Here is a 22043-nt window from a genome sequence, read left to right on the forward strand (position 1 = left end):
GTTGCCCAGCCTTCAACTTTATTTATTTTGAAATGGGTAGGGGAGGATACTTGCTGGCAGAACTGGGATAAGAGGATCAAGTTTTTAAAGGATTTCATGCTTTGTGTTTGCTAAGCCGGTGAAAAATTGTCTGGTTGTTTTTCTTCCCGATCACAGTGTGAAGCCGAGCCGAGAGCCTCATCGATTATATCTGTCTAAACATTCAAAGCCCAGAGTAAAGGGGCGGGGGGGTGGGGGGGGGGGGTTCAGAAAAAAAACACTTCTGCTGAGATCAAAGGGTCATCAACCACACAACATTGAAAAGGGGATAAATTTCTTTCAAGGTAATTCAATTGATTTTATTTTGGCCAAGCAACTAAGCTAAACAAAATGTTGTTATAATTATTCTGAACCACATGCTTTTGCTGATGATAATTTGTGATTAATGTGATGAGAACAAACTTTTGAGAAGAGTTAGGAACTATGAACGTTATATTACCATTTTTTTGGGGGGGGGAGAATAAACGTATTCAAGATTAGGTAGTTAATCATACAGTTTTTAATCCCCTACATGTCTACCGGCTCTGAATGTACAACCAACTGGCAATGAATAATTAAGAAATGCTTTTTCATAGAAATTTGAAGACTGATTTGACATCTGCTGTAGTTAACACAATGGCAGAATATTTTAGCTACTTTAAATAGTCACTGCAGTACTAAAAAATTGGGCAAGTCTGAGCATAGCTCTGGATTAATTGTTCACCTCAGTATTTCTTGTTTAAACATCAATCTTTTGTGTCAAGTTACTTCACTGAAGCCAACAGATAATTAATGACCTTGGCCAAACTATTTAAGCAGCTCTATGTTTATTTAAATCCACTATGCTAACAAAACTAGATTTCAATTTTATGTTAATTAGTGTAAGTAAAAGCTAAAAGGGAAATTAATCAACAAAGTATACACCCTTAAGAGCGGTTTACATATTGGAATGAGATGTTGTGCAGCAAATTATCACGTAAATCGACGTTAACTTAATTTTCATACTGGCATGAATGGCCATTACTTGACTACTGAAACTTAATACTAGTTTCAAATGGTGTTAAATCAAAGTTTTCTGCACTAAAGCATTTACTATCTAGAAAATGTTCGAATAACTGAATATCAGGTGTGCCCCGGGAAAGTGAACCTGTTCCTTCTGAATTAGTACTAAAATGTCACTGTACTGAATCAGTTATCTACTTTAATATCAATATACTTCACAATATATTACCCATCGGATCTCTCAAAAGAATAAAAATTCTAATCATAACTCACAGGTTTATTAGTTAGCCAACTAATGTAATGTTCTATCACTTGTTAGTGGTGGTAGTGAGTTTATCGAGTCTACTGTTTATTACCTGATTCATAGCAAAGCATCAGGCTGCAAGGAATGGAAACTACTACTATTGTACCTTTGAGGTAATAAAACATCCCAGGGCACCTCACAGGAACAATATAAAATTTTACGCCGAGCCACATGTGAAAATTTTAGGGCTAATGGCTAAAAGCTCGGACAATGAGGGTCAGTTTTAAGGAGCACCTTAAAGGATGAAAGTTTGAGGTGAAGCTTGAGAATCTACCCCACTTTTCAGTGATCAGAAATACAAGCTGTTTGCAATTTTTTCTCACAGTGGAACTGAACTGAAAAGTAGCTTTTTAAAGAGGTCTGCACTTACTGCTATGTTCACTATGCAGATGTCATATTATGTCCAGTCAATATTTTAAAAACTGGACGGAAACAAACAATTGAAATGGCTGTTGCAAATCACATGAACTTTCACATTTGAGCTATAGACTGAACCATGCCTCAAGCAAATACTTAATTAAATATGGATATTCACAGCCATCCCGGGGAATTTGCACATCTCTTTGTTTAAGGATGGGTCAACAAAGACGACTACGGGCTTTTCCAGACTACTTGTGAATTAGACTCAAAACAAACTGAGGCATCAGGCAGCCAAAGTATCTAACCTGTTCCAATTAAAGTTCACCTGAGAGCCAACCTCCTAGAAATTCAACAAGAAATCTCACAGCCTGCTGTCAACTCTTCACTTCATGAGACACTCACTTCAACTTCAAGGTATTGAAATCGTCTAAGAAACCAGGCCTGCCACATGAGAGACCAGAGATCGTAAACCAGAGACTAAGATAACTGTAATCTGAAGAAGTGCATGACCTTTACCTGTACCTAATCTTTGTTTGTTTGAGTCTGTGTGCAAGAATAAATGTGTCTGACATTACATTTAATTCTGGGTAAGCGTGTGAGAATAAATAATCTTTATTTTCAAACTCTCAAAAGCTTGCTGCTGAATAATCTAAGGGTAAGAAAAGACACGCTGTTTTCCGTATAAAAACACACTGATCATAAGCAGTAAGAATGCACATACTATAAGTAATGCCAAGGACAGAATGTGAGAAATTTTTAAGGGCCTCATACTATACTTGCTAGCACAAAGTTACATTTCCCACAAGCATGCACAATGCCCAATTTTGCCATTGTGTTACTCCTTAATGGCAACATCTATAATATCAATTCCTTTCCCTGCAAGTATTTCTTCCTTTGTTTACAAGGCTGGCTGCAATATGGATTTCTTTCTGCATTTGTACAATTCTTCAAAAATTAGTCTGGATGAAATTGAGGCAAATCAACCTCACTACAGATTTCAAAAAAAATAAGGCAGCAGCAGCATCAATTTGAGATGCTAATAAAAAAGGCTTAGAAATATAAGGGTTACTGATAGTTTCAATGTTTCCTTTCATGAAACTACAAAACAATTTCAGTCAGGTTGTGGTAGGTGAATGAAAAAGGATGACACTTCAATGGAAAGCGACAAATTGCAACAACTTGTTAATTATACAAGTGCATTTAATTCCACTTTTTAACAGTGAGGGACACAATTGTTATCTTGCAAGTCATAATGAAAAACAATCTACTGAATGAACAACAGAAGCTAGCTGGAGTCTAGGAAAGTAGTTTCAGTGGTTAAGTAACATTAGCTAATAAATTCAAGCATGGCTGTTGGCTGTCTAACTAAAGTTAGCTCTAGGGAATTACTGATGGCCTGAATGTTTGCATTATTGTATTTTATGAGTACTCCAAGTCCCAAAAGACAATGAAAAACACTTTAAACTATTTTCCATCAAGGTTATGTAATGCCTAATTGAATACACAAAATGTATCATGTGGCAAAATAATCAGTAGATATTAGAAATTTGAACGAAAACTTTGCAAGTCATATTTTGTTGCATTGCGATCAAGAGCTCTACTGCAATCGTCAATGTGATTGCCATAATCAGCTCTGACTAAAAAGTATTGTCAATTTACAATGGATTGCAATGTATTCTAATTTACAATACATGCCACAGGCAGCAAGTTGAGCTTAGTTGGGTAAATAGATAGCAGATATCCTTGAATCAGCATGTATAAAAGGTTATTTAAAGTGATACAATGACCCTAGATTCTTGCTCACCAAAAATGTCAAAATACACAGTTGCCAACCAGCACAAAATTAAATGTCATTGTTAGATTTTTATTAAGCAAAGTTATTTAGAATTACTGTACCAAGATGGGTTGATGTTAAGGTCCAGATCAGTTGTGATCTAATTGAACAGGCTCAAGGGACTCAATGATCCACTTCTGCTTTCCGCTTCCCACTTCCACTTCAATGGTCTTAATATAGTAAAACATTTCAAGGCGCTTCACAGGAGCGTTATCAAACAATAATTTGGTACCAAGTCACAAAAGAAGATTTTAGCTCGGATGACAAAAAGCTTGACCAATGTGGTAGGTTGTAAGGAATGCCTTAAAGGTGGAAAGAGAGAGGAGGCGCTGAGAGATTTAAGGATGGAATTCCAGAGCTTGGGCATAGGCACAGGAAGGCATGGCTGCCAATGGTGCAGCAATTAAAATTAGGGATGCTCCAGAGGCTAGAATTAGAGGGGTGTAAGTATCGGAGGGTTATATAGAACTGAAGGAGATTACAGAGAAAGGGAGGGGTGTGTCTATCTAGAAATTTAAAAACAAGGATGAGAATTTTAAAATTGAGGCATTGCTTAACAGTGAGCCAATGCAGAGTTTTGGATGGCCTTGAGTTTACAGAGGGTAGTAGAGGCCAAGCAGAATGCGATGGAATAGTCAAGTCTAGAGGAAACAAAGGCAACTGCTTCCGGTGACATTTACATCCTTCCTTAAATAAGGAGGCCAAAACTACACAGTATTCATGATCATATTGAATGGCAGAGCAGGCTCGAAGGGCCAAATGACCTACGCCTGCTCCTATTTTCTATGTTTCTATATTCCATCTGCCAGATTTTTGCCCCTTCAGTCAATCTATCTGTATCCATCTGCAACCTCCTTATGTCCGCTTCACAACACGTTTGTGTCATCAGCAAATTTTTAGCTACTATGCCGTCATTTCCCTCATTTAAGTCGTCGATATAAATTGTAAAAAGTTGAAGCCCCAGCACAGATCCCTGCAGGACTCCACTCGTCACATCCTGCCAATCAGAAAAAGACCTATTTATGCATACTCTCTGCCAGCCAGCCAATCTTCTATCCACGCTAATATGTTACCCTCTATACCATGAGCTTTTATTTTCTGCAATAACCTTTGATGTGGCACCTTATCAAATGGCTTCTGGAAATCCAAGTACAGTATGCCTACAGGCTCCTCTTTATCCACTGCACATGGTACTCCATCAAAGAATTCCAATAAATTGGTTAAATATGATTCCCCATTTACAAAACCATGCTGAATCTCCCCAATTACCTTGAGTTTTTCTAAGTGCCCAGCTATAACCTCCTTAAAGATCGATTCCAGCACCTTCCCCATGACAGACCTCAAGCCAACTGACTTTTAGTTTCTGGTTTTCTGCCTCCCTCCCTTCTTGAATAGATCGATCACATTTACTGCTTTCCAGACTGATGGAACCTTTCCAGAATCTAGTAAAATTGGGAAAATTAACACCAATGCGTCTACCACCTCATTAGCCAACACTCACTTTACTTACTCTCTTCCTCTTTAAATACCTGTAGAAACTCTATCCATTTTTACATTTCCAGCTAGTTTCCTCTCATACTCTAATTTACCTGTCCTAATTAACTTTTCAGTCATTCTCTGTTCTTTAAATTCTGACCAATCATCTGACCTGCCACTCATCTTTGCTCAGTTATATGCTTTTTCCTTCAGTTTGATACTTTACTTAACTTCTTTAGTTGGTCCTCCCCTTAGAATTTTTCTTTATAGCAGGAATGTACTTATTCTGAGTATTCTGAAATATCTCCTTAAAAGTCTGCCACTGCTTCTCTATTGATCTATCCCCTAGCCTTGTATCCCAGTTCACTTGAGCTAGCCCAGTCTTCATGCCCATATAGTTGCCCTTAAGTCTAAAATACTTGTTTTAAACCCACTCGTCCCTTTCAAACTGGATGTAAAATTCAAATCATATTGTGTTCGGGGCTACCTAGGAGTGCCTTCACTCTGAGGTCATTAATTAATCCTGTCACATTACACAATACCAAGTCTAAGATAACCTGCTGTCTGTTTGGTTCCAGGATGTGCTGCTTTAAGAAACTCTCTCGAAAGCATTCAATGAACTCCTCATTCAGACTACTACTGCCCGTCAGTTGACAGGGCCCTCAGCCGTGTCCGACCCATCTCCCGCGCATTCGCCCTCACACCTTCTTCTCCCTCCTAGAACCATGTTTGGGTCCCCTTGTCCTCACTTAACACCCCACCAGCCTCCGCATTCAAAGGACCATCCTCCGTCATTTCCGCCAACTACAGCATGATGCCACCACCAAACACATCTTCCGTTCAGCCCCTCTGGCAGCATTCCGCAGGGATTGTTCCCTCTGTGACACCCTGGTCCACTCCTCCATCACCCCCTACACCTCAACCCTCTCCCACAGCACCTTCCCATACAACCGCAGAAGGTGCAACACCTGCCCCTTTACTTCCCCTCTCCTCATCGTCTAACGGCCCAAACACTCCTTTCAAGTGAAGCAGCATTTCACTTGCACTTCCCTCAATTTAGTCTACTGCATTCGTTGCTCCCAATGCGGTTTCCTCTACGTTGGAGAGACCAAACGCAGACTGGATGACCGCTTTGCAGACCACCTTCAGTTTGTCCGCAAGCATGACCCAGACCTCCCTATCGCTTGCCATTTCAACACTCCACCCTGCTCTCTTGCCCACATGTCTGTCCTTGGCATGCTGCATTGTTCCAGTGAAGCTCAAAGCAAACTGGAGGAACAGCACCTCATCTTCCGACTAGGCATTTTACAGCCTTCTGGACTGAATATTGAGTTCAACAATTTTAGATCATGAACTCTCTCCTCCATCCCCACCCCCTTTCCAATCCCTCCCTTTTTTTTCCAATAACTTATATAGATTTTTCTTTTCCCACCTATTTCCATTATTTTTAAATGTATTTCCAACCATTGTTTTATCTTTACCTTTTATCCTATTTCGATCTCTTCTCTTCACCCTACCCCACCCCTACTAGGGATATCTGTACCTTGCTTGTCCTTTCTACCCTTAATTAGCACATTCCTTAGATAATATCACCACCTTCAACACCGCTTTGTCCTTTTGTCTATGACATCTTTTGGCTATCTCCACCTATCACTGGCCCTCTATCCAGCTCCACCTGTCCCACTTCCCCCTTAAACCAGCATATATTTCACCTCTTTCCTATTTTTACTTAGTTCTGTTGAAGAATCACACGGATTCAAAACATTAACTGTGTTCCTCTCCGCAGATGCTGCCAGACCTGCTGAGTTTTTCCAGGTATTTTTATTTTTGTTTTGGATTTCCAGCATCCGCAGTTTTTTGCTTTTATACTACTGCCAATCTGATTTTTCCAATTTATATGTAGATTAAAATCACCCATGATTATTGCTGTCTCATTATCACAAGCCCCCAATATCATTTCTTGTATACTTTGTGATTGTGATTACTGTTAGGGGGGCCTGCAGACTACTCCCACTCATGACTTCTTTCCCCAACTATCCTTCATTTCCACCCAAACTGATCCTACATTCTGATCTCCTGAACCAAGATCACCTCTAACTATTGCACCAATACAATCCTTAATTAACAGCGCTGCCCCTCCACCTTTACCTAGTTTCCTATTCTTCTTGAATATCATATACTGCTCAATATGCAGGACCCAATCCTTGTTTAGTTTAAAGCCTTCTCTACTTCCATAGTTATGTGGCTCGTTACAACACTGGCCCCAGCATGGTGTAGACCATCCTAACAGTACAGCGCCCACTTGCCCCAGTATTGAAGCCAGTGACTCATGAACCGGAACCCACTTCTCCCACACCAGTCTGAGCCATGCATTCATCTCTCTAATCTTATTTGCCCTGTGTTAGAGATTATTACCTTTCAAATTCTGCTGAATTTGGTGCCTAGCTCTTCATGCTGACTACACAGAACCTCTTTCATTGTCCTGCCCATATCATTGGTACCTACATGTACCACAACAACTGGATTCTCTCCCTCCCTCTGTAAAGTTCCTCTCCAGCTCTGAGCAGATGTCCCAAACCCCATCTTGGGGCAGGCAACGCTGCTGTATGGATTCTCACTCTTTGCTACAGAGAACAGTGGCTACACTCCTCGTCAGTGTCCCCTATTACCACTATATTCCTTTTTGATCCCCCCACTTGACGGCTTCCTGTACCATGGTGCCATAGCCAGCCTGCCCATCCACCTTGAAGACCTCACTTTCATCCATACAGATTGAGAACACTTCAAACCTGTTTACCTGCCCCACTAACGGTCACATCCTCCTGTCACTTACTTCCGTCCAAAACAGCCAACCCTATTCTAACATGGGTGCCCATCTTTTGGAACAAAGTGCCCAGATATTTCTTCCCATCCTTTATGTTGTGCAGTGTCTGCAGTTTGGCTTCTAGATCAATAATCGTGATCTGGAATTCCTCTAGCTGCTTACACTTCCTGCAGATGTGATTGTTCTGGATCGCCTTGATTAACCTCCAACAACCACAACCATCTTCCTTTGTGCTGGGTATGACTCAAAGCAACAGAGAGTCCTCCTCCTCCTCCCCACCGCCCCCCCCCCCCCCCCCCCCCCCCCCACACACACACACACACACACACACACACACACACACACACACACACACACACACACACACACACACACACACACACACACACACACACACACCAAATTCCCAATGACCAGTTTTGGCTCCTTGATGCCACACCTGGTCAAATGCTGCCTTGAGGTCAAGGGCAGTCACTCTTACCTCACCTTGGGAGTTCAAATCTTTTGTCCATGTTTGAATCAAGTCTGTAATGATGTCAGGAGCTGAGTGACCCTGGCAGAGCCCAAACTGAGCATCAGTGAGGTGATTGCCAAGCAGGTGCCACTTGATAGGACTGTTGCTGACCCCTTCCATCACTGTACTGATGATCAAGAATATACTGATGGGACAGTAATTGGTTGGGTTGGATTTGTCCTGCTTTATATCTACAGGACACATCTGGGCAATTTTCCACATTGCCAGGTACATGCCAGTGTTGTGGCTGTACAGGAACAGCTTGGCTAGGGGCGCGGCAAGTTCTCAATCACAAGTCTTCAATAGTATTGTTGGAATATTGTCAGGGCCCATAATCTTTTCAGCATCCAATGCCTTCTGCTGTTTCTTGATATGACGTGGAGTGAATCAAATTGGCTGAAGACTGGCATCTGTGATGCTGGGGACCTCCAGAAGAGGCCGAGATAGATCATCCACTTGGCACTTTTGGTTGAAGATTCTTGCAAATGCTTCAGCCTTATCCTTTGCACTGATATGCTGGACTCCTTCATTGCTAAGGTTGGAGATATTTGTGGAGCCTCCTCCTCCAGTAACTTGTTTACTTGTCCCCATCATTCATGACTGGATGTGGCAGGACTGCAGAGCTTGGATCTAACCCATTAATTATGGAATTGCTTAGCTCTGTCTATCGCTTGCTGTTTGGCATGCAAATAGTCCTGTGCTTCAGCTTCACCAGGTTGATACCTCATTTTGAGGTAAGCCTGATGCTGTTCCTAGCATGCCCTCTTGCACTCTTCATTGAACCAGGGTTGATCCCCTGGCTTGGTGGTAATGGTAGAGTGGGGGATATGCCAGGGTTTGAGGTTACAGGTTGTGGTTGAGTACAATTCTGCTGCTGCTGATGGCCCATTGTGCCTCTTGGATGCCTAGTCTTGAGTTGCTAGCTCTGTTCAAAATCTACCCCACTTAGCAAGGTGGTAGTGCCACACAATCCGATGGAGAGTATCCTCACTGTAAAGACAGGACTTCACCCCTACAAGGGCCATGCAGTCGTCACTCTTACTGATACTGGACGAATGCACCTGCGGCAGGCAGATTGGTGAAGATGAGGCCATGTATGTTTTTCCCTTGTGTGGTTCCCTCATCGCCTGCCGCAGACCCAGTCTAGCAGCTATGTCCTGAAGGACTCCACCAGCTTGGTCGGTAGTGATGCTACAGAGCCACTCTTGGTGATGGACATTAAAGTCCACCACCCAGAGTACATTCTGCACCTTTTCCACCCTCGGTGCTTCCTCCAAGTGATGTCCAAACATGGAGGAGTGCAGATTCATCAGAGGAGGGCAGTTGGGGGGCGTGGGAGGGGAGGAGGACAATATGTGGTAATCAGCAGGAGGTTTCCTTGCCCATATTTGATCTGATGCCATGAGACTTCATGGGATCCAGAGTTGGTGTTGAGGATTCCCAGGGCAACTCCCTCCTGAATGTCTACCACTGTGCCGCCACCTCTGCTGGGTCTGTCTTGCCAGTGGGACAGGACATGCTCAGAGACGGTGATGCTGCATCTGGGACATGGCTTCATATCTTACAGATCATGAGTATGAGACAGCAACAGCCTGACTAGTCTTTGAGACAGCTCTCCCAATTTTGGCACAAGCCCTCAGATGTTAGTGAGGATGACTTCGCAGGGCCAACAGGGCTGGGTTTGCCGTTGTTGTTTCCAGTGCCTTGGTCGATGGCGGGAGGTCCGTCTGGTTTCATTCCTTTTTATTGAGATTTTAGTGGTCTTGATACAGCTGGGTGGCTTGCAAGGCCATTTCAGGCCACTTTACTGTGGACCTGGAAGCTCAGGTAGGCCAGGCCAGGTGAGGATGGCAGATTTCCTTCTGCTAAAGGACATTAGTGAACCAGATGGTTTTTTACAACAATCGACACAGTCATCATTTGGCTTTTAATTCAAGATATTTATTGAACTCAAATTCCACCGTTTGCCATGGTGGAATTCGAACCTGGGTCCCCAGAGCATTACCCTGGGTCTCTGAATTACCAGTCCAGTGACAAAACCACTATGCTACCACCTCTCCTTCTTTATTCAGCCCCATTGGTTGGATAACCCAAAGACTGATTTGTATTTTTTTAAACTTTTATTTCTGGGCTTACTTCTCGCGCATGTGTGTGTATGTGTGTGTTGCAGTTTTATTATTTTTCTCGCAACAAGATTAATTTAAAAAGGATTCCTTCCTTCGTGGATATCTTTTCCCAGTCTAACTGCTTTTATATTTTAAAAGGAGCCTATTTAACCAGGCTTTGAGTCAAAGAAAGAGTGAGTTATGTAAACACGAGAAAAATAATAAAACTGCAACGCACACATACACACACATGCGCGAGAAGTGAGCCCAGAAATAAAAGTTTAAAAAAATACAAATCAGTCTTTGGGTTATCCATGAGGAGTGGTTGGCAAAATATTGCTGCCGTTACATTGGGTGATTCCGGTAGAGCTGACATTGGAAGTTGAGCAGTGGGTTTGGAGATTCTTTGTTCTGCAGGTTAGCTGAAAGGAGTTGTCCTGTTTTCTTTCCAACTGTGGTTGGAGTTGGCTTTTAACCCATTTCTTGTGTATTCTTAGAGGGGGGGGGGGGGGGGGGGGGGGGGGGGGGGGGGGGGGGGGGGGGGGGGGGGGGGGAACAAGGTTTTTGCTCAGAAACTGCCTTTCAACTTACATCAACCCACAGTCTGGGATATAACGTACAGGAGATGGTTTCTGCTGAGATGGTAATCAGCCTTCATTATCTCCACAACCACAGGAGATTACAGTTCAGCTTCCGCATTGCATCTTTTCCTTTGAAGCTTCTCTGTCTGAGTAGGCCTTGACACCTTTTTAGGTGCGACATTCCGTTATTTGGACTAGTTGATCAAATGTAATCCACATTGGAATTTTCCTGCAAGTGGTTACTTTACAGCCTCAGCCAGCTTTTGCTTGTGTCCCTTATTTAAAAAAAAAACGTCTTACTTAAAAGTTCAATATGTCCCCAAGTAATTCTGGGCTATGATCCATGGTCATGACAACACCAAATTAGACATCACTTTGGTGCTAACCATGTAATTTGGTGGACTTTACTCCCTCTGCAGCCATTTTGGTTAAATTCCTTGAACAATGATTTAAACAAACTATGTGGCAAGCAGTGAAATAAATACTTGCTAGTTTATATATTTAAAAAAAAACTAAGGTGTTTCTGTGAAACTGAAAAATTGTATTCATATGGAAGGGTTCATTATGATAAAACATGAAATGAAGAGGGTACTCAGTAGAGCACAGGCCTCCACCATACTGTTTTAACTCAAATGTTATTACGATTATACAGCTCTTATTTCAGGCTTTCCACTGCCTCGTTGATGCTCTAACTACAAAGCTGAAGAAAGAAATATTTTTAATAAGAGCTCCCATCTCATTGAGGAGGCTTCAGGCCAATCCACAAGCAACCTGCTCTGAAAATTTGCTCACATTTTGACTGCTGTGACAAATTCCACCACAGCAGATGAGACATCCACAATAGCCTAAAACAATCAATCAACATTCTAAATAAAGCAACCCACAACAGGCTAAAAAAGGTCAATGCACAATACCTCCCAATGTTAACAGATCCTTAAAGAAAATCTAGGATCTGGATCTGGATTCAGATCTTTACCAAAAGCTAATCAGTTCTTCCTTGAGCCACGTTCTGTGTACCAAGCTCTGTAGAAATACTTGCATTAGTTTTTGAGGCATGTTGTTACAGGCAAACATACTCCAGGGGCAAAAAATATTACCTCCACCTATCTTTATGGTGGAGGTAACAAGAACTTGATAGTTATCAGCTGCTGTCAGTATAAGAACTGTTAAAACTAAACACTGTTTTTCTATCAAATAACCACATAGGCCTATATTTCGTAGATAGAAAAGTGACCATGCTTACCAGTGACCTCAAAGAAAGCAGCCCACAAAGATCGAACTAGTCCTATGCCATGGATTTTACCTTTCCAGACTTGAATTCCATTCTGGTGGAATATGTAGGGATCTCTGGTGTCCAGCAAACACTGACATCATGAAGCAGACTAAGCAGCCAATCACAATCCAAAAGCCTCGTCGAACCTCAAGGTTATCAAGCCAGTCTATGATTGTCAAGTGGTTAATCAAACATTTGTTTCAGACACTTCTGTGCTAAACATCTGTGGGTTTGAATGCTGGTCTACACCTCCAACTTGCCTCAGAGAGGGGCAGAGTGTAGCTCAAAGTTACATCAGCCCAGTTTTGTTTAAAATTCAATTCTAAAGCAGTTCAAAATATTTTTATCCTCACCAGTCAAGATTAGACTCCCAATTCCTCTTATACAGCAAATCAGGAAGTAACAGGCAGGTTTTTATCATTCACGTTTCATTTTTTTTTTACAGAAAGCAAAATAAAGATTGAAACATTTATATGGGATTAAAGGTAGAAACTAGAATGTTAAACAATATTTTAAAAAAGATTAAAAATACATGCAATTATCACAGAATGGAGTTATTTGGCATCTAAAAATTATAAAATTAGTTTTTCAGGGCCAGAGAGGTTGTTCATCCATAGCTAAACAAGTACACTGTTAAAAATCCAGTTATACCTCATTCAACCGGGCATCACATTTTAAGGGTTCTTACTATGAGAATATGGTACAAGTTGTGGAAGTTTATGTCAATTCAGTGATTTCTAGATGGTTTTCAAGGATTCCAATAGTGTAGAGTGGGGAATTATTGACAGAAACTTCTGGATCTCTGCAGTTAACCAAGCATGTACGGATGACAGAAGTTGCGCTAAGTTTTACCAAGTAATGGCAGTGAGTGCTGATAGTTTTGATGTCGTTGCTATCACAAAATCTGGGCCATAACCTTAAGGGATTTCAAGGCAAGATTTAATTATTGGTTCACAATGGCAACTGTATGTAGCAGCTATAAGATACACTGCAGAAACCTGCCAAGGGTCCTTTGATAGCACTTGCCAAGTCCACAATCCCTACCACCTAAAAGAACAAGGGCAACAGCCGCTTGGGAACACCACCACCTGCAAGTTCCCCTCAAAGCCACACACCATCCTGACTTGGAACTAAAAGCACACTTCCTTCACTGTCAGTAGGTCAAAAATCTGGAATTCTCTTCCTAATAGCACTGAGTGAAACCAAAAAAAAAACACATGGACTGCAGCAGAACAAGGAGGCGGCTAACCACCACCTTCTCAAGGGAACTGGGATGACCAACAGATGCTGGCCTCATCCCATGAATGAATCAAAAAAAAAAGTAATTTGACCCCAGCTGATGCAATGTGCCCAATTCTGGGCGCTGCACTTTAGAAGGGACATGAGGCTCCAGATAAGTTTAAGCAGAAATGGTTCCAGGGTGAGACACAGGGATTATTCTCCTTAGAGCAGAAAAGGCTCAGAAGAGATCAGAGAGACGTGTATAAAATCATGAAGCTTTTAGAGTAAGTGAAGAGAATCTGTTTCTAATGGCTGAAGGGTTGATAACCAGAGGGCACAGATTTAGGGTGATTAGCAAAAAACCAGAGGTGACATGAGGAAAAATATTTTAGGCAATGAGTGGCAAAGATGTAAATTGATGTCACTATTCAATGATTAATCAAATTGCACAAAATGACTCAAGACATTCAGAATATCAGGACAGTGCCTTCAAATTATTGCTGCATGAAATTTGAATACGTAACAGTGCCTCAAGCTGAATGGCAGTAGGTAAGTTAGGAAATGTGATATTACTTTTTTAACAGAAATATACTGAATAAATTACTCCTTTCTGCCACCGATTACATACTTTAAGAGTCACTTTGTCAAGTTAAAAACCTGAATCCAAAAGCCTCGTCGAACCTCAAGGTTATCAAGCCAGTCTATGATTGTCAAGTGGTTAATCAAACATTTGTTTCAGACACTTCTGTGCTAAACATCTGTGGGTTTGAATGCCGGTCTACACCTCCAACTTGCCTCAGAGAGGGGCAGAGTGCAGCTCAAAGTTACATCAGCCCAGTTTTGTTTAAAATTCAATTCTAAAGCAGTCCAAAATATTTTTACCCCCACCAGTCAAGATTAGACTCCCAATTCCTCTTAGTTACTGAGCCATAGTAATTCAAAAGTTTGCTATATTTGTTTACTTTTGGAGCCGTCAGTCAAGCATGGCAGCAAGACTAGGACTATAGGCTCCAGTTTGACAGCAGCCTGTGATCCCAGCCACACACCCACATGCTTGATGGACAGCTCTGAAAGTAAACAAACTTTACTGTCTTGGGGCTTTGGAAAAATGTTTAAAAATAAAATAACATTGAGGCATTGTGGTTTTAAAGTCAATATCTACAGCAAATAAAATTATAATTTTTTGAGTGCTGGAGAAGAAAGGCTGTTTAAGAACTATACATTATGTTACTCCTTCTCTGAAACGGGTTTCCAGAACAATAAATTTCTTACAAAGCAAAAGGTGTTCTATTTCTAAAAAAATATTTCTAGCTGCCATGTACCTCCACTGATCAAAGGTGACCCTGTACGCCTGTATTGTAGACTGTCCATTAATGACTTTTAGTTGCATAAAGGCCCCAGATTGCGCTCACACCCCATTCAGAAGCAGAGAAGTGCTGACATGCCATTTGACTACAATGGCATTTATGGTTATGATCGGGTGCGAATTTTGAAATAAACAGTGAAATCAAACAATTTCAAAATGGGTTAATTCCACCAGAGTTTAATTGTGGACATACTTAGGTGACGCATGAAGTTCAACTTAAAAAAAAAAATCAACCATTACTCTGTTGCAGATCTAGCTCTAAATACTTCAAGGGCCTTTATTGGCAGCTTGAATTAGAATTTTCCAAAAAAAGTTGCCTGACATTCTTGTACGCATTTGATAGGTTCACATTTCTTTGATAGCTTCAGAGGACCTACCTGTCCAATGTGACCACTTAACTTGGTATCCTATGGTCATGGATTTTACACCTTTAAGATTTCAAGATTTGGATGATATGAATTTCAGTGCGCCCCAACTAATTGCACATCATAGTCAAAGAGCTTTCTGAGCTGACCAATGGAAAACGCAGCGTTGGAAAACCAATTACTGTGCTTGATAAAGTATTACACTTATAAGAATGTGTGGCCTGAAAATAATAATTGTGACCAACAGATTAACAAGTAGGCTATAGTAGCCAAGCAGGATTACAACCGTCAGTCCCCGCACCGTTAAAACATTTGAATAAAACATGGGCTTGAAGTGCTTTGAAGGATCAGAATTCCAAGTAACAAAGACTGGATAGAAAGGCTTTCGCATTTTGGAATCTACTTGGGTGCATAACATGGAAGCCACTGGCCATATTAAAATGATCATCCCATTAGTCTGCAGGTATCGCAGTCTGTAGAACAGAACACTTCTGTTTAGATTTAGGATGTATCCACCAACTGAAACTGGGCTGAAAACAGTCCTTTCCAAATCTCCGGACCCCCAAAATGCAAAGAGCACAAGAAAGTCAATAGAAAACACAAGCACTAATAGGTAACGAGGTGGCTGGTCTGCTGGGTCCATGTTGCCCTCAGGCCATAATTTAGAAACAAATTTATAAGTTTGACTCATTCTCCTCAAATGGCCAACTTGTCATCTACTTCTGCTATTTTATGAAATAAAAAAAGGAATTCTGTGTGCTTGCAGGAGATAAATATTGAGGAGGAAAAATCTGCTCCCAAACCACTGACAAGGATCATTAAAAAAGTGTTCTCATGATTAATAGCCCTGCCTCGGTTATAAATATCTTTATAATGCTATTGAAGAAAGCTAATAATATGGTTATATATAGTCTAAGAAAGCAATTTAAAGTTTGGTACAAAGTATTTTTGTTTTGCATCCCAAGAACTTCTCACCAGGGCCGATATGCTGCCAATGTACTTATGACACTGATTAATTGTGTCAGTTGGCAATGTTTCATGCCAAAACAAATATTGTCATGATTAAACTACATAATATCACTTACCTGGTCTTTTATTTATAAAAAGCCTGAACTCTGCTCCATTTACCTTGATTAATGAATTCTTCCATTTTGTCTTTAAAAGGCTGTAGATGCTCTTCTGGTGAAAGGCGGCAGACTTTTCCCATTTCTGTCTCACAAGCTGCAAAAAGAAAGGTGAAAAGCCCCCCAATGACTATCAAGTCCAATAACATCATGACTTTTGCTACTTGTATTTTGAAATGGGCATACAAAATTATATATAGTTCCCCAAAATAATATGCATAATTATTCTAACCCAAAGGTGACTTTTGATGGTGGTGTTAGATTTATAGGTTCTTGGGATATTCGATCAAAACATGTTTCTTGATACTCATGACATCAGGCAAAGAAAATAAAACTTGAAATGTTGCATTTTTTAATTCTCCAACAATAAAAACCTGAAGGAATGTGACCCCACACTTGTAATAATTAAAATTGATGCCAAAAATTCACACATCATATCATTAAAAGGGCACTTAGACAGACAAAGACAATATTTAAGATCTTGCAGCAAGGTTAATTTGTATTGGCCACAGAAATAGTTATTGAACATCATTCAGTGCACTTCAAATAGTGAGCCAGGTGGCTTTCTGGAAGCAGCATCTTGCCAACACTGGAGAGGCATAACGTGGACAGCGTCTTTTGGATATTTGCATTTAACCATGGATCTGCTCCATGTCTGATGTTGCTTTAGCATACATCTTTATACAATGGAGAGTGTCATTAGCCTCAAACATTATTTCGACACAAATGATGGTGGCACAATCCCTACAGATCAGTTTTCAGATTCAGAGTGATCAGATGTCTGGCTTAACAGCAAATTATTTGGAAGATTACAAGCGTCCAATTAAAAAAAAAATCACTCCTTCCTCCACAGAGTAAAAATCAGCAAGAATACATAATTGAGAGCATGTATTTTTCCTCAGAAACAGGTTGAGCAATTGCTTTGCTCAACAATTGCATTATATATCAAGTGAATTATCTTAAATTTCTAAACCACCTCAAATTACTCCACAGGGTCAGACGCAATTAATAGCCAATGTACAAATAAAAATAGATCATCCATGGCGTTGCTCAAGGTGCGACAAATGTTACACAGTAATTAAGGTTGGGGAAAATACTACATTGGGAGAAGAGAGTTGGATGGAGCTGCTACGCATGACCTCAAATGATTTGGAAGAGGTTTGCGCTCTATTACAGTGAGTCAAGTGTTTTGAATGTTCCCAAGAAATCTAGCTGTTAGGATTCTTTTTGTCGTGGACAAACGACAGACATGCTTCTGGAAAATGACGGACCTTTTTGTGGACTCAGTAAACTGGAAGTCATGCTACATTCCGCACAAAATCATAAGTAACTTTCCCTCTAAACTGTGCGATAGTGCAGAAAATTGTGAAAGTACTACACGGGCCCCTCACAAGTTGCCCCCTTTAACATATTGTCCATATGTGGTCGTGCAAAAAAAAAACATACTACACCATGCACAACAAAGAAAACTGAAAGATCAGTGACCATAAGCCCCTTTTCTCAATGTCCAGTTCAAAACTCTGATACTCTCTTACCTTCCATTACATTTTTTTGAGGCTTTGAGTTTATCATTTCTTAAGCTGTTTCCATCACTGGGCTCCCCACTAAAGGGACATGACTATATAAACAACAAATCTTGGTACACTCCATGAATGTCCAGTGAGGTGTCATGAAACAAAATCTCCAAGTTGAAAGTCCCTTTACCTTCTAGGAGTTAACTTGTAAGTCTCTTCATACAGCTTGTGTAATACTAGCTTCAGCAAATCCCTTGAACTCAGGCCTTGATTTCCCCAGAGACACGCAGATCTCTGACACAAAACACCATTAAAAATATTTCAAATACACAAAATGCCACTACTATACATCCAGAAGGAAAGAAAAAAAAAGGCAGGCTAAATTACAGGCCACAGGCCCACCCTTCCCATGGCTCTTCTGATAAAATGCCAACCAACCTTCCTAGTGATGCTGACAGACATACCTGCATTCCCAGCACCCCTTGATTCAAAGAAATCAGGAAAGTTGGCCACACTCTGAAGTTGCTAAAGTCAATCTTCAGATCTGACCATGAACAAAATGAAATACTGTTTCTGAAGTTTACGTCAAGTTTGGTCGAAAAGATACAGGAGGCCAAAGCTGGCAAGGTAGGAATGGGGCTGGTAAGCCACATGAAGGTTACGGTCATATTTATAGACAGAACAGAGACGGGTCATAGGGAATAGATTTAAAATTACTGACAAATGATCTAAAGGAGATATGAGGAAATTTTTTTTCTCCCACTCAGTTGCTGAGATCTAGATTGTTCTACCTGAAATGGTGGGGAGCTGATTCCATCAATTATTTTAGAAGGGGGTTGGGTTGGTTTTTCCTGAGAATTAGGTACTTAAGTTGAGGACAAAAAAAACAGAGGGGTGGTACGTGGTAGAACCAAGTATGACAGCTCTTCCAAAGAGCCAGCAGGGGTGCAACAGGCCAAAGAAACTATGATTTTAAGTGGATTTTTTAAACTGCATGCTGGCTCTCTAATGTAAAAGGAAATCATACAGAAACTAATGACTACAACATAAAATATAAAACAGAAGCACAAAACCAAAAGTACTGCCAATGCTGGAAACTCTCAGCATGTCCTTTCATCGTGCCTCAGCATTTGATGAAAGATTATTGACCTGAAACATTAGCCCAAGTTCATGAATGCTCTATTTTACGTGCACCACCACAGCAGGCAGGTTAAAATGGGCTGTGTAACCTGCCCACTGATCTGTTGGATGAAGAGACCACCCGCTGTAGCAATAAAGCATAAGGGTCTGGAGTTCCCAAATTCTCAGATTTACATTAACAGTTCATAACAAAAATGAATATTACATTTAAATTTGAAGGCTGCGTAGCATAGTTCAACATTAGCATTAATCACTGTCAACTGTCCCTCGATTTGAGCATGATGTCTACTCAAGGTGGAGAGTTTCTGCCATGTGACTAAACAGGCTGATTCCCAGCCCATAGATCTTTGGGCACAAGGAGCAGCATGTCTCAGGAGATGGCATCCTCAGGGCAAAATTTGCTTCTTTTCCTTCTCTGTCACCACCACGCTGTCTCATTATTAAGACGTTGCGAGTAGAAGTATGATGCAGTAGGATGGAACTTGTCGCCATTCTGAACGATTGGCAGCAAGCTCCTCACAGTCATTAATGTCAATGCTGCCATGCTTCAAGGTATCTTTGAAACATTGTGTATCAATTAGCATTAATACTCAGAGCAACAAAATGGCGCGGTGGGGGGGGGGGGGGGGGGGGGGGGGGGGGAGGTGGGTGGGGTGGGGGGGGGGGGGGGGGGGGGGGGGGGTGCATAGGTTTGATTCATCCCAGAAAGGTTGGCCATAGGGATGGGGAGAAGGGAAGAAGAAGAAAAAGAGGCAATTTCACCTGATAAGCTCTAATGCCCCTTGTTCATTGGTGAAAGTGGTACTGGCAGTCAACCTGCTCCCCCTTCACTGCAACAGAGTTGCAAAAGCCACACAGACAGAGATAACTTAGAAAAAATAACTTGTCCAGCAAAACAATATTAAGCTTGCATCAGCTATTTTTAATCTAACTACCTTTATGGACCTTTTTTTTGGAAAATTCCACCCCCCTCCCCACCTCACGCTGGCAGTGTGGCTGGGCCATTCTGGCTGAGTTCATGAAATTAAAAGGCAGGAGATAAATCCGAGCAGTAGCAGATGGGTATTTTGGTGAAACTGCATTGAACAAGCACACTCTGTCATCGTGACTTCAGGATGTGAACATCTGACTCATTATCAATGTAACTTGCCTGCAGGGAGTCCTTAGTTGCCCAGACTAAACCTCTACCCGAAGCGTGGTGTTAGTCTGAACAAACTGCATTTAGCCACAGACATTTGCTAAATGTGGAGAGAAGGCGACAGGCAGGCAAGGCAAGCTTTCCAGTCTGTTTGCTCAGTTTGCAGTCATTTATCTAAATGAGAAACAGTGCTACAGATTCTTAAATCAATATAGTCCATCAACTTCTTCATCAGAACTCTTTTTTCAGGATCTTGTACAGCTTTTTCTTTAAAGAAACAACATTACAAATTCTAAGGAACAGATCCTTGTTTCACATTAGAACCAGCAAATTCTTTCAAAAAGAAAACTACAAGATAAATGGCTTGAATATAGAACTTGCCTTTTCTTTTAAAAAAAGGTCAATTTTGAACTAATACAAAACACAATTTGTAGTTAAGAATGCCATGTAAATGCAAGACCTTCGCTAATATAGCGCCTGTACACATGACATAGAAAACGCTATAAGGTGCTTCATTGGATCATAATCAGGCAAAATTTTACGCCAAGTTCAATGATGAGGTAGTAAGAGGTGTGACTAAAAGCTTGTACAGAGTTTTAAACAGGGTCTTAAAGGAGGATAGTGTGGTACATAGGCAAAGGAATTCAGTATAGGAATTCCAGAGCTTAGGGCTAGTGGCTAAATGCATAGCAACCAATAGTAGGGCAAAAGGAGTTGGGAGGTGCAAGAGGCCAGAGTTGGAGGAACATAGCATTCTTATAGGGCTGGAGGAGGTTGCAGACACAGGGAGGGACGGCATATTGTATAAGCAATATTCGGTATAAAAGAGGCTAAATGGAAGGTTTTGGAGGAATCGAAGTTTACAAGTGGTTAGAAAATGAGTCTGGCAGAGACAGTGGAGAAAACCTAGCCTAGGCTGACAAAAGACAGGAACCTTTTTTGGCTGGTCTTCATCTTTTCACCATATGGGCATATCCTTTTTGCTAGATACACATCTAGTCACCTCATGAACCCATTTATAATGCTAATATAGTGACAAAAATGCCTACTTTTATTTTTTAGTTGCATTGTCTAATACTTGTTGAGCACAGAGTCGGTTAAATTTAGTTCAGATAATCATAGCATGGCCAAAGTTTTATTATATTAAAGCTACACTTTCCAAGACAATTCAAGAGCAGAGGGGTCTGGTACAGTAATCTGCAATAGTCATTCCCCAGCATGTCATATATCAGGCTACATAAACGCTAGCATGGGGGATAAATCATGGCTTTAATCACCTCTGTAATGTTACTTTCCATATTATTATATATGTAGCTTGCCACAAATTTGACTTCATCCTTGGAAATATGTCTGAAGTTGGAAACGGGTGGCGAGCAGAGTCTACCAAAATTACCAGAAGCAAAGCATGTGTGAGGAACTGCAGTGACTGGGGCAAAATTTAAAAAAACAGAGCATTCTTAAAAGATCACTCCTATTGATGGAAATTAAAACTGCACAACTTTCTACAAGAAATGACGCTTCACATTTGGGCTTTGCCAACAACCACATCTATTTCTCCAAACCTATTCCAGTATTTGACCAGAAAGCAAAGGAGCACTGCAATACCATTCTGCAATAAATTCAACAGAGGAATAATCTAAGCCATGGGTGTCACAAGAATGACTGACAGTGGTTCTATGTTGTTCGTTAGCAATCAACTGTATTCGAGTAGGCGCGATGCATTTTGTTCTCCTTGATCCAATTCTTGCCTCCACACCCTACATAAAAGTCATGGACACATAGCACCTTTAACATAATAAAATGTCCCAACTTCACAGGAGAGATTACAAAGCAAGAAAATTGACATTGAGCCACATAAATGGATATTAGGAAAGGTGACCAAAA

General features: G+C 40.9%; 1 protein-coding gene across 1 annotated transcript in view; it reads right to left on the reverse strand.

Annotated features, from left to right (window-relative positions):
- The window catches only part of fmn2b (formin 2b), a 401079-nt gene that overhangs the window by 102541 nt on the left and 276495 nt on the right, over positions 1-22043 (reverse strand). The window contains exon 15 of the mRNA XM_041207507.1: positions 16372-16464. Within this exon, the coding sequence (XP_041063441.1) occupies positions 16372-16464 (93 nt within the window). The remainder of the gene's footprint in view (positions 1-16371; positions 16465-22043) is intronic.

The sequence above is a fragment of the Carcharodon carcharias genome, chromosome 2 (genome assembly GCF_017639515.1).
Source record: "Carcharodon carcharias isolate sCarCar2 chromosome 2, sCarCar2.pri, whole genome shotgun sequence".
NCBI classification, from domain to species: Eukaryota; Metazoa; Chordata; class Chondrichthyes; order Lamniformes; family Lamnidae; genus Carcharodon; species Carcharodon carcharias.